The 13509-nt window shown below is 39.1% G+C and overlaps 1 protein-coding gene across 1 annotated transcript in view; it reads right to left on the bottom strand.

The window, feature by feature from the left end:
- The window catches only part of LOC120529034 (neural Wiskott-Aldrich syndrome protein-like), a 64624-nt gene that overhangs the window by 2809 nt on the left and 48306 nt on the right, over positions 1–13509 (bottom strand). The window contains exon 10 of the mRNA XM_039753096.1: positions 8690–9145. Within this exon, the coding sequence (XP_039609030.1) occupies positions 8690–9145 (456 nt within the window). The remainder of the gene's footprint in view (positions 1–8689; positions 9146–13509) is intronic.

The raw sequence follows: 13509 nt of genomic DNA, 5'->3' as shown, positions 1-13509 counted from the left end.
GTCAAGAGCGCTCTGTAGCAGGTTTTCATCCAGGATGTCTCTGTACATTGCTGTAGTCATCTTTCTCTTTATCCTGCCTAGTCTGCCAGTTCCTGCCGCCGAGAAACATCCGCACAGCATAATGCTGCCACCACCATACTTCACTGTAGGGATGGTATTGGCCTGGTGATGAGTGGTGCCTGGTTTCCTCCAAACATGACGCCTGGCATTCACACCAAAGAGTTCAATCTTTGTCTCATCAGACCACAGAATTTTGTTTCTCATGGTCTGAGGGTCCTTCAGGTGCCTTTTGGCAAACTCCAGGTGGGCTGCCATGTGCCTTTTACTAAGGAGTGGCTTCCATCTGGCCACTCTACCATACAGGTCTGATTGGTAGATTGCTGCAGAGATGGTTGTCCTTCTGGAAGGTTCTCCTCTTTCCACAACGGACCTCTGGAGCTCTGACAGAGTGACCATCAGGTTCTTGGTCACCTCCATGACTAAGGCCCTTCTCCCCTGATTGCTCAGTTTAGATGGCCGGCCAGCTCTAGGAAGAGTCCTGGTGGTTTCGAACTTCTTCCACTTACGGATGATGGAGGCCACTGTGCTCATTGGGACCTTCAGAGCAGCAGAAATTTTTCTGTAATTTTCCCCAGATTTGTGCCTCGAGACAATCCTGTCTCGGAGGTCTACAGACAAGTCCTTTGTCTTCATGCTTGGTTTGTGCTCTGACATGAACTGTCAACTGTGGGACCTTCTATAGACAGGTGTGTGCCTTTCCAAATCATGTCCAGTCAATTGAATTGACCACAGGTGGACTCCAATTAAGCTGCAGAAACATCTCAAGGATGATCAGGGGAAACAGGATGCACCTGAGCTCAATTTTGAGCTTCATGGCAAAGGCTGTGAATACTTATGTACATGTGCTTTCTCAATATTTTTATTTTTAATAAATTTGCTGGCGGCATGGTGGCGTAGTGGTAGCGCTGCTGCCTCGCAGTTAGGAGTCCTGGGTTCACTTCCTGGGTTCTCCCTTTGTGTAGTTTGCATGTTCTCCCCGTGTCTGCGTGGGTTCCCTCCGGGCGCTCCGGTTTCCTCCCACAGTCCAAAGACATGCCGGTTAGGTGGATTGGCGATTCTAAATTGGCCCGTTTGTGTGTGTCCTGCGGTGGGTTGGCACCCTGCCCAGGATTGGTTCCTACCTTGTACCCTGTGTTGGCTGGGATTGGCTTCAGCAGACCCCCGTGACCCTGTATTCGGATTCAGCGGGTTAGGAAATGGATGGATGGATAAATTTGCAAAAACCTCAAGTAAACTTTTTTCACGTTCTCATTATGGGGTGTTGTGTGTAGAATTCTGAGGAAAAAAATGAATTTAATCCATTTTGGAATAAGGCTGTAACATAACGTGGAAAAAGTGATGAAGCGCTGTGAATACTTTCCGGATGCACTGCACTGTACTGTATATTGTAGTCCACTGTATAATTTAAATAAGCATAAATGCAAATTTTGTATGTGGAAAAAGTAACTACACCCGTACATTTATCACTACTATAAATACCTACAATTAGAATCCATTGCACCAGATAAGGAGCAAACATCATTAAAGAGGATCTTGGAGAAACCTATTATTTTCAAAGCTTAGATGTTTAGTTTGGTTTGTGTCTTGTTATTGAAGTGTGTGTTATCACAATTTCTAGATTGGAAGAGAAATCTGAGGATTTCAAAAAGAAGGTTAGAAATGCCTGTGAGTCTGGAAAGGGACCTAAACTGATTTCCATACAATTGGAAATCAACCATTCCACTGTCTACAAGATCATCTAAATTGGAGAAAGTTTCAAACTGCCAACTTGTGCAGGCCTGGCTGCCCCAGGAAGATCAGCCAGAGAGATGAATCCAACACACTGAAAAACAGTCGCCAAGAACTCCAGAGTTTCATCTCAGGATTTACACATAACTCATGCCACTGCTGATATCAAAACACTCAAGTCTACCATTAGAAAGAGGTTACTTAAATTAGATCTACATGGGAGATGTGCCAGGAGGAAACCTTTGTTGTCCTCAAAGAACATCAGGGCAAGAGTAAAGTTTGCCCATGAACATCTAGCCAAAGACCAGGACTTCTGGAACAATGTGATGATGCAACGAAGAGTTATTAGGTCACAGTACCAGATGACATAATTGCCAAAAACAAAGACAGTATTTGACCAGAAGAACCTAGTAACCTACTAAAAAGCATGGTGATGGAAATGTTATAGTTTGGGGCTGACTTGCTATATTAGGGCCTATGTGGCTCACCATCATCATCACTGTACCAGAAGATGCTTGAGTGTAATATGAGACCATCTGTCAGAGGAATGAAGCTCCACCAAAAGTGGACCTTCCAACATGACACTGACTGCAACCATACTAGCAAATCCACCATGAAATGGCTGAACAGAAATAAATGGAGGGTTCTGGAATATCCACATCAAAGCCTGGATCTGAATCCCATCGAGATACAATGGGAGGATTTTGAATGGGCTATGCACGCATGATGCCTATTTCATGTTGTTTCTGCCAAAAAGAAGGTAATACCAGATATTTGACCAAAGTGTGTGCTTACTACTTAGGTAAGATAGGCTGAAATTTAACACATCACCAGGAACAGATAACATTTATCTTTGAAATCTTTAGGCGAGTACATATATAAACCCTTGACAAATAGTTTTTATCTCCACACTAGGGAAATTTTTAAAGACAGCAAAGTAGCAAATATTACCTCAATGTATTAACGAGTGATTAGGATGATAAACATTACTAAAGTCCAAAAAATTTAAAATGTATCACAGGTGAATTAAAGCAGTTATAAAGGAAAAATCAAGCAGAAGAGGCGAGTTAACAAATAGTCAGCATGGGTTCAACACACACATACCATAAGATAAGTGCCAATGATATTATTTATCTAGATTTTTCAGACAGCTATTGATAAAGCATCACATGAAAGGTTTATGAAACTTAAAGAAGCAAGAACAACACTGGTTCCAAAAAACAATGAATGCAAAGGTCATGGTGAAGGTGACATTTTCAGAACTGGGTATGTTAAAAGTGGATTAGTGCAAGGGCTGCTGCTCTTGTTAACATACACAAGCAATTTGGAGAAGTACATAAACAACAAGTTGGTTAAGTTTGCAGTTGATATCAACCTAGATGGAAAGGGCAGATCATTCAAAATCATCTTAATTGTTGAAGAATGACAAGGACAGCATGCCAGCTTGGACAAATCTGTGGCAGTGGAATACTGTGTAGTTTTGATTCTCATATTACAAAAAAGACATCATTTTTCAGCATTATTTCTTCACAATCAAGGTATATAATAGTTTGGCACATAACATTATGTTGTAAAGTGACAGATCTTTTTATAAATTGTAAAAAAAAAAAAATACCTAGCCTCTTCTTGCATTTTAAAATGGAAGTGAATATGGCCATGGCGGCTTATGTGTTACAGCACAAGACATAAAACTTACCACTTTGATGAAGCAAAACGTCTCTTGTGTTCATGAGGCATGCTAATGGCAATAGAAGTAAACTGGTAATTTTAAACATTTTACCACAGATTCTTTGTACTATTTTCTTGAGATAAGGATGAATTTCTTGTTTGCTTGTCTGCTTGCAGTGGCCATCATGAGGGGGTGTTCTGACATTTACCCAGGGTGCAACCCAAATTTGCCAGGATTCTGTAGCTTCAGGCCACATAATATCCTACTTTTCTCTCGGCAGCTCTGTTTCTTTAATGAATGTACTCTGCCATTGTTTTAACAAATGATGCTCCCCACAAAACTCTGCCTGTCGGATATATTGGCAGAGCAGTTAGTGTGTTTTGAAATCTTCTGGATTTAAATTTGCATCTATTGTAATTCACAATGTCCGCAAGCACTAGCAGAACATGCACATTCAAATCATATTTTTTTCTTAAGCCATGTGTGCTCAAGTCAAATATGTTTACATTTTTTTATAGATAATGCTGGCACACATACTGAATCACATAAAGCACAATTGTCTATCGACAGAGACGCACTCAAATATGTTTTTTTTTTCTACACAGCAGCTACTTTTGTTGTTATTTTAAATGCATTAGACTACGGAGTGAGATTCATGCTCAGTGGTAGGTGTTGTTGAAGGGTGCAAGTAAGAGTTTCTTTGTACTTTGTACACTATCACACGTGCGATTAGAAGATAGATAGATAGATAGATAGATAGATAGATAGATAGATAGATAGATAGATAGATAGATAGATAGATAGATAGATAGATAGATAGATACTTTATTAATCCCAAGGGGAAATTCACATAATCCAGCAGCAGTATACTGATACAAAGAAACAATATTAAATTAAATAGTAATAAAAATGAAAAGAATTAAAATAAATTTAATGTTCGCATTTACTCCCCCGGGTGGAATTGAAGAGTCGCATAGTGTGGGGGAGGAACGATCTCTTTAGTCTGTCAGTGGAACAGGACAGTGACAAAAGTCTGTCACTGAAGCTACTCCTCTGCCTGGAGATGACACTGTTCAGTGGATGCAGTGGATTCTTCATGATTGACAGGAGTTTGCTTAATGCCCGTCGCTCTGCCACAGATGTTAAACTGTCCAACTTTAATCCTACTTAGCAACTTAGTAACTTAGCAACTGCGGAATGGATGATGTCACACGCTATCTCCGCGTTCGCTTGAGGGGGGATGTAAACAATAACAGCAATCACGTGTCCAAACTCTCTGGGCAAGTAATAGGGGCGCAGACTTACGGCCAACAGTTCGATGTCCCTGCAGCAAGTGGAGATTTTAACGTTTACATGTCCTGAGTTGCACCACTTTGTATTGACATAGAGAGCGAGTCCTCCTCCTTTTTTCTTTCCACAAGTACTTGCTTCTCTGTCCGCTCTAACTGTGCTAAACCCGGGTAGCTCCACGTTAGCATCTGGGATGATAGACGTTAGCCATGTTTCACTAAAACACAGCAAGCTGCATTCTCTGTAGGTTCTGACATTTTTCACCAGCACAGCCAGTCCGTCGATCTTATATTTGTAGTGAGTTTACATTTCCCAGGATCACAGAAGGCACCGACGGTTTATAACGCCATTTTCTCGATTTAATCTTATTTTTTATCTTTCGCCGCTCGGCTGCCCGATATCGTTCTTACCTCGTCAGGTAAATAAGGAACCACACCGGCATAAGCATTTCTTCTCAGTGCTTTAAGCTGACTTCTTGAATAGGCGATTCTCGGAGTGTAACAATCCATGTCAAATAGTAAAATAGTAAAAATGTGTAAAAAGTGTCCAGGGAGCAATTCCACATAAAAGAAAGTGGTAGAAGTGATCAGTGAGAAAAGATAAAGTCGTATACGGAGCTGCTGGAAAGGCTGCCACTCGGATGCGGCGCCGGAAATGAAATAGAAGGAGGCTGAGTGGACCTCCAGCCCAGGGGTGGCAGGTGTGCTAAACCTTTTTCTGTTGTCTCTGCAGGCCAAATACGGGAAAACCAACCACATTTAACAACAACAGCACTTCTGGTTGCGGCCTCCAGAAAGACGCCACTTCCGGTCTCCGGCCTCAGATGACATTACTTCCGGTACCACCCTTTAAATCCGCCACCTTTTCCACCACTAGATCAGTTCAGTCTGGAACTTAACCTATGCACATCAGTACCTATCTCAAAACCCTTTTTGCAGCCAGGGACAATATATGGGTGGCTGCCCCAAACCTTGTTAGTGTGTTGAGACTCATTCTTTTATAACACTTGCAAATAAATGCAAACTGGCAGGATCAGAATGTATTACATTTTATATGTATGTATCAGATTTTCACAGTGCCAATCAAAACTGGGATGGAGAAAAAAATACTGACAACATGAAAAAGGCAGACAATGTGATAGAGCCAAACCAATACTGTGGAGACTGGTTATGTGGAGAAAGAAAATGGAAGTACAGGAATTGGGGGTTAGTATGTTTGACAGACTCAGTCCTGCTGCAATAAATTATTTCATCCAGGGCTGCGCACGTCCCAGCAAGCACCTTGCGGGGGCAGGAACAATCCTTGAACGGGGTGCCAGCTCATCGCAATCACTGCACTACTATGCCCCCACGTGTTTAATACATATTTCAACATGAAAATGATATCACGTACACATCCTACTATTCTAAAATGTTCAGAGAGCTGTAATATCATGAATGTAATGTATTCTGTGCAGTAACCGCTGCCTGTGCTCCTGTCTGTGAAAGAGAAAGCCCGTTTAAAAAGCACGTACTGATTCACACACATAGAACATGAAGCATTTAACGTGCTACTTTAGTTATGGTGGGATTTGAGAAACTCCAGTAAATTTCAACATTGAGTCTAAGGTGAAATTTACAACATTCTACTTTAATGACAGTATAAACTACAAAATTAAAATGGAACTTTCTAGATTATATTTGACATTTACACCTTTTTTCCCCCAACTGAGCTAATATTTTTTTTTCTTTTCTCTGTGCCCTATTACCCCTTCTGTATGACACACTGATGGTGTGGGTTACAACTCACCTTCTCATGTTGACAACTGCCTAAGCCACCTAAAAGTACGTTTTTCCGTGCCTTCACTTTACCATTGTCTTAACAAAACAAACGGATAGGGCAATTTATATTGATTTTCATACTCAAATATGAAAAATTCTGTGAGGAGTAAGTATGGATCTGTAGGCCCATGGCACATGCATTAAATTTCACATTCATTAAGATTTATAAAAAGGAAGTGCATGGAACTTGGTGTATGCAGTTTTATGCATCTGGATTTTTTTGTGCATATGTACATTTCTGTTTTTGTTCATACAACATGTGTTAGTGTGAGTTCTATGCACTGCGTTATACCTGGTCCTTACCAGGTTCTATAATTATTTAAATCTAACCTAAAATAACACAACAGATTCCACCGTGGCATGTGTGAAAAACAAAGTACACCCCGTGATTTAACAGCCTGTAAAACCATTATTAGCAGTAATAACTTGAAGTAATTGTTTTCTGTATGGCTGTAGCAGTCTCACATCATTGTGGAGGAATTTTACCCTACTCTTCCTTACAACGTTGCTTCAGTTCATTGAGGTTTGTGGCCATTCGTTTATGCACAGTTCACTTATGGTCTCACCATAGCATTTCAATCAGGTTAAGGTTTTGGACTTTGACTGGGCCTTTTCTTTTTCAGCCATTCTGGTACATATTTGCGCTAGTGTGCTTGGGATCATTGTCCTGTTGCATGACCCAATTTCAGCAAAGATTTAGCTGCTGGACAGACAACCTCACATTTGACTCTAGAATACTTTGATATACATGGTCAACTCCATGACTGCAAGGTACCCAGGTCCTGAGGTTGCAAAACAAGCCCAAATCATCAGCCCTACACCAACATGCTTGACCGTTGGTATGAGGTGTTTCTGTTGATATGAGGTGGCACTGTGCATTACAGTCAAACATCTCCACTTTGGTCTTGTCTTCTCAAAGGACATTTTTCCCGACGTCTTCTGGTTTGTTCAGATGCAAATTTGCAAACCTATGCCATGCTGCCATGTTCTTTTTAGAGAGAAGATGTTTTCCAAACAAGCCATACTTGTTCAGTCTTTCTCTAATTGTAATGTCTTTAACATTTAACATGCTAACTGAAGCCTGTACAGTCTCAGTTGTAGCTCGTTTTTTTGCATTTTCTCTGAACATTGCAAAGTCTGACCTTGAGGTGAATCTGTTGGGATGTTCACTAATGGGAAGATTGGCAAATGTCTTGAAAGTTTTCCACTTGTGAATAATCTTTCTAACTATAAAATGAGTTATTTGAAATTGTTTGGAAATGGCTTTATAACAATTCCCAGATTGAAGGGGCAGAGACGATTGCTTCTTCTAAGCTCATTGTTGAGGTATTTTTCCCTTGGAATTGTGTTAACACACATCTGAATGCTACAGACCAGCTAACTGCCAAAACGTCTGCTTTTATAGAGGTGGTCACACTTGAGGATCAATTAATCACATGCATTCAATTAGAGGCACATGGCTGCTACTTACAAACTTAATTCCTATTGAAGCGGTAAGGGTGTACTTATTTTTCACACACTGCTTCTGCATAAGGACCAGGTGATTTTTTATTATGTTATGATGCACATAAAACCTTAGAATTGAAAGAGGGTGTACTTTACTTTTCACAACTGTAACTGTAGATCCTACACATAAAAAACAAAATAACACAGAAACAATCATATCCTGAAATTTCCTACTATAACAAGACAGACTCTGGCTCTTACATGCTAGATATTGTTACACAGATAAAGTTATTCCATGTGAAACTTGTTTAATCTGACATACACATACAGTAGGTCATGTTACACTAAAGCAGCAGTCAGTGATGGCTTTATGTATATTTACAGACTCAATTTTTTATTGTAAGATAAACAGTCGAACAGAAATATCCTTTGTCACAGTTTCAATATTCCCTTTCTGTCAGTATTTAGGAAACGATGAAAATCATGCAGACAATACATTTAAGATGTTCTTGTATACTGTATTATTGAATGGCAGGCAATAACTACACCTAAAACTGTACTTTATACCAACTAGCAGGCATATTAGTAACGCAAATAAGGAGCTACTTATAAAATTAAACAAGAAATAATCAGTCAACATATTTATTATATAATGCTAATTATGGGATATACTTACTGTCTTTAGCTGTATGCCCTGCCTTATCTCTTCCTGTACTGGATGCAGGCCTGTTGTTCTGCTCTACTTTTTTGAGCTGTGTCCCTTCCTTGATTTGATCCAATAGAGCAGATTTGTTTCCCAATGGAGAAATGATGTCATTGTCCATACCCGGCACAGGAGGTGGAGGTGGTCCACTCAGACCTGTTCCTGTTGGACCAGAGGGAGGAGGAGGTGGAGGGGGTGGGGGACCAGAAGAAACAAAGGAGCAAGGATTTGGTGGTGGTGGAGGTGGAAGATGGCCTCTTGTAGGGGTTGGAGGTGGAGGTGGAGCTCCTGTTCCTGGCCTGGAAGGAGGTGCTCTAGAAAGGGGAGGTGGTGGAACACCTCTGCCTCTTGCAGGGGGAGGTGGTGGTGGAGGTCCTGAAGAATGTGGAGGGGGAGGGACACCACCTCGTGAAGAAGGTGGTGAAGGTGCTAGAATAAAAAAAAAAGTGAGAGAAGTAATAATTTAACTATTCTTATACCTTGGTTTCTACAGTCTTCCAATTAAAAAAGTAAATCATATTAGCATTGTAAATATTTCTAAAACAGCTTTAAAATACCTACTGTATATAATTAACAATGTTGAATACAAGCCAGCTACAAAAAGAAAAACAAAAAGTAATTCAATGTGTTCACGTGTGGGTTCAAAAGTTTCAGTTATATGGGATTAAAATGAATCCAGAACTTGTATATTTTGTGAGGCACAATAAGCTTTATCAAAATAGACTGCAATTTACCATAAATACCCTTGACTATAATCTTTAAAAAATTCAGGTACACAGAATAATTTACAGTACATGCAATTTTACTAGCTTTTCAAAAAGAAAACAAGTTCTAAAATAAACACTGTAGTAGTAATGTCCAAGCAGTGTTCAAGCCCAAGATGGCTTTATTTAAGAGTTGCCTCAGGTTTTTTTTCATCTCAGTTTCTTATTTTGCTTACTAATAACAGAGGCCTGTGGGGGCATAAAATCTAAGACTGAATTCTGATCATATGTGCAATATTAAAACTCATACTACATACCCAATATACATATGTTTCAGGAGCCTGAGATGATAATAGTTTACACTAGGCAGAAATAAGCTTAAGTATAACTTCTCAAAGCAGTATGCTAATGCCATAATGTCAAAAACAGGCTTAAACCTCTCTCTCGTTGCCATTCTCTAATTAGCCAGACACAATCTCCTTTTTGAAAACAGAAAATACAATACAAATACAATACAAACAATCCTCTAACACACGATCATCCCCAATACTCAAATACCAAAATACTTGATTTTGATAAGAACAGCATCATTATTATTATCAACTGCAATTCTGCTTAAACTTTAAACATGACATTTTTCTAACAGTAATCAGTGGCTGCAGTGGACCTGTCTTTCTCTACTTAGCTCTTCAAAGCCAGGCTGCAGTGTTGATATAACCATTCTCAGTGTTGAATTTAGATCTTAATATTGTTTTCAGCGAAAAGAGACCATCTCAGAGTATGTAGGAGATGAAGAAAAATACGGACAAGTCCTCTTACACTGTCAAACTGATAATCTTTTAATTTTCTTAAAAATTTTTTTGGATGGAACTATGCTCCAAGAGACAAGAATTTTGAGTGAATTCTTTCCCTTCACTGCTTTTAATGAAAGCAATCTGGTTTTCAAATGAGTCAATGTTGTTCTAAGTGTCCTGCCTCATTTTCCATGTTTCTATTGCAGTAGAGTATTGTACCGTATTAGCCATAGATTAATGCAGGAGAAAGTAGGGTGAAATGACACCTTGCCTGATGAAGAGGCCTTAGCTGCCTCGAAAGCTTGTATTTGTAATCTATTTAGTTAGCCAATAAAAAGTATCTCCATGTTTCTAGTGAAAGAGCTGATGTTGTCAGCCATATGTTGTAGATGCCCTGCAATGTCAGACTCAATTTATTTAACAGTGACAGAATGATGCACAGGTATGCCAAATTAATTAAAACGTTTTCTTTGTGAAAATTTCTGAGCTTGTGCATTCCAACTTCGTGAAAAAAAAGGCTTTCATCTACTCTCTCAGCATGAATCATCTAGAATCTAGCTTACCATAGGAAAGCCATCTGGCCTCACTGAAAAACAGCACACACCTAGCTCCCAACTCCTGACAGGAGCTCAAAGAAAAGACAATATCTCAGTAGTTTCATTTTGACTGTACTAATAACATCAGACAAAGCTTTGTTCCGTTGTGGACCTAGCTACTTTAATTTCAGAACTTCCTTGTGTACAGTGCAGTGCATCCAACAAGCATTTGACATGACTCTTCTGACTAATGCTTCTAGCCCCAGCCGGTTTCACTGCAACAGAATTCACCTAGACAGTGTAGATTCCCAAACAGCCCTTCCACTGAAGTCTTGTCATGGTATCAGCTACTGAGGAGTCCTTCATCCTCACCCAGTATAGGACTCATACTGTAAATCTGACCACAAGATGTGTTGCTATTATACTTTCTAATCTTTTACTTTCCATCTCTAGCAATATGTGTTGTTGTCTTATCTGCTTTTGTTGTCCATTCTGCCACAATTTTATCTGTGTTATACTTTTCTTTCTTTGTTGCCCTTCAAGGACTTTAGCCAGATTTTTTTAGGCAGTATTACCATTTTATGAAAGTAGCCTTAGTAACACACATTTGGTTTATTGAACCAGCATGAACTATATACCGTTTCATATTTTGTTTTATTTTTCTCTTTCATATAGCCTTGCAATTTTTTTTAAATGGCTGTTATACTTTGTGCACTCCCCTTACAGAAACTCGCCATTTCACTGGGGCAGTATCCATCCTTTGGGAATCATTTCTACAGACTGAAAGTGTTTATTTGATATTTGGAATTCAGGCTTCACACATTATACACTTCATGTCTACATTTATCAATTATTACTAAAACACGAAAAACGTTTCTGTTTTAACGATGTGTTTACATAAATCACTGTAGACACGGAACATACATGAAATGCAAGTTTTCCAAATAATGATATAGTATTTATAAAAGGTGTCAGTTTGCTTGACTTCTCAGTCTATACAACTCTAAGAAACTGACAGGCAGGTAGACAGACTTGAGCTGAGAAAACTGTGTGGCGGTAGAGGGGATGTGATAGCAAGCTGCTTGCTGTTTGCCGCTTATCTACACATTTACAGAACAAAAGACGCTGACGGAGAGGTGAGAAGAGATTTAAGGTGGGACGGATCTACAAGTAATTACGTAGGCTCTGGTAATTCTAGTGTTAAGTAATTAGCAAGAAATTTAAAAATATTGTTCGAATAGTATATTATTTATTCTTGGAAATGGCTTTGTTTAACAGCAACTTGCTAAACGCTGGAAAAAAAATAACATTTGCATTTATGTTTACTAGAGGTGCCAAATTATCCAAAAAATAAGGTTAGAATATACCAAGGAGAAATAAGTAAATATTTGAATATATTCAAACTTAGGTTAACAAGTCTGGGTGTTACATACTGTACATTTTTTTTTTTAATACTTTATTTTATATATTGGAATGTCTGACACCTTATATTCCAAATCGTAACCTCAGATCCTCAAATGAGTGTCTCCTTAGAATTCCAAGAACAAAACTTAAAAGAAGTGGTGAGGCGGCCTTCTGCTGTTATGCACCTAAAATCTGGAATAGCCTGCCAATAGGAATTCGCCAGGCTGATACAGTAGAGCACTTTAAAACACTGCTGAAAACACATTACTTTAACATGGCCTTTTTATAACTTCATTTTAATCGTAATTTAACTTAATCCTGATACTCTATATGTTCAATTCATCATAATAACTATTCATGGTGGCTCTAAAATCCGTACTGACCCCTACTCTCTTTTCTGTTTCTTTTTCCGGTTTCTTTGTGGTGGTGGCCTGCGCCACCTCCACCTACTCAAAGCTTCATGATGCTCCAACAATGATGGATGGATTAAAAGGCAGAAGTCTACGTGACCATCATCATCATCAAGCCCTTCCGTGAGAATCCTAAATCCAAAGAGGACTGTTTCATTTATGTAAGGTAGAATGTCCAGAGGGGACTGGGTGGTCTCATGGTCTGGAATCCCTACAGATTTTATTTTTTCTCCAGCCGTCTGGAGTTTTTATTGTTTTTTCTGTCCCCCCTGGCCATTGAACCTTACTCTTATTCGATGTTAATTAATGTTGATTTATTTTGTTTTATAATTGTGTATTTCATTTTTTTATTCTTTAATATGTAAAGCACTTTGAGCTACTGTTTGTATGAAAATGTGCTATAGAAATAAATGTTGTTGTTGTTGTTGTTATTTTTATAGTAGTGGCGGCACAGTAAGAACATACACCAGCATCAAAAACACGCAATAATGTCATAAGCACTTTGTAATTTACAGTGGCACCGCAAGAAAAAAATGTAGCTGAACGCAGTGCCAGCAAGTGTGACTTGTAAGGTATTATGCACTTTTTTATGGCTGCTTTCATGGCCCACTGTCATATACAAGTCAGTAACACTATGACAGGATGAGAATAGCAGTCATATTGACATGAAATAGTATTGCAAGCACAGGTATAAGTAATGACATTAATTAAAGTTCCAATTATGCTACACTGAAATTGAACAGAAGCTTCATAATGCCATTAGTGACACATGTGCTTGCCATACTATTTCATGTCAAAATGGCTGACGTGAAAAGGTCCCATTCCAATGTGGCTAATAAATACCTACCTATGTTCCTCCCTGCACTAATCAGAGAGGAGTGAGTAGTGCAAATCAATCAGGAGTAATTAATCAATAGCAGATGCTGTCATTTATCTGATGGCGGT

This window comes from Polypterus senegalus, chromosome 4 (genome assembly GCF_016835505.1).
Source record: "Polypterus senegalus isolate Bchr_013 chromosome 4, ASM1683550v1, whole genome shotgun sequence".
Classification (NCBI taxonomy): domain Eukaryota; kingdom Metazoa; phylum Chordata; class Cladistia; order Polypteriformes; family Polypteridae; genus Polypterus; species Polypterus senegalus.
The sequence above is the reverse complement of the archived record's forward strand: the minus strand, read 5'-3'. Positions and strand labels throughout refer to the sequence as shown.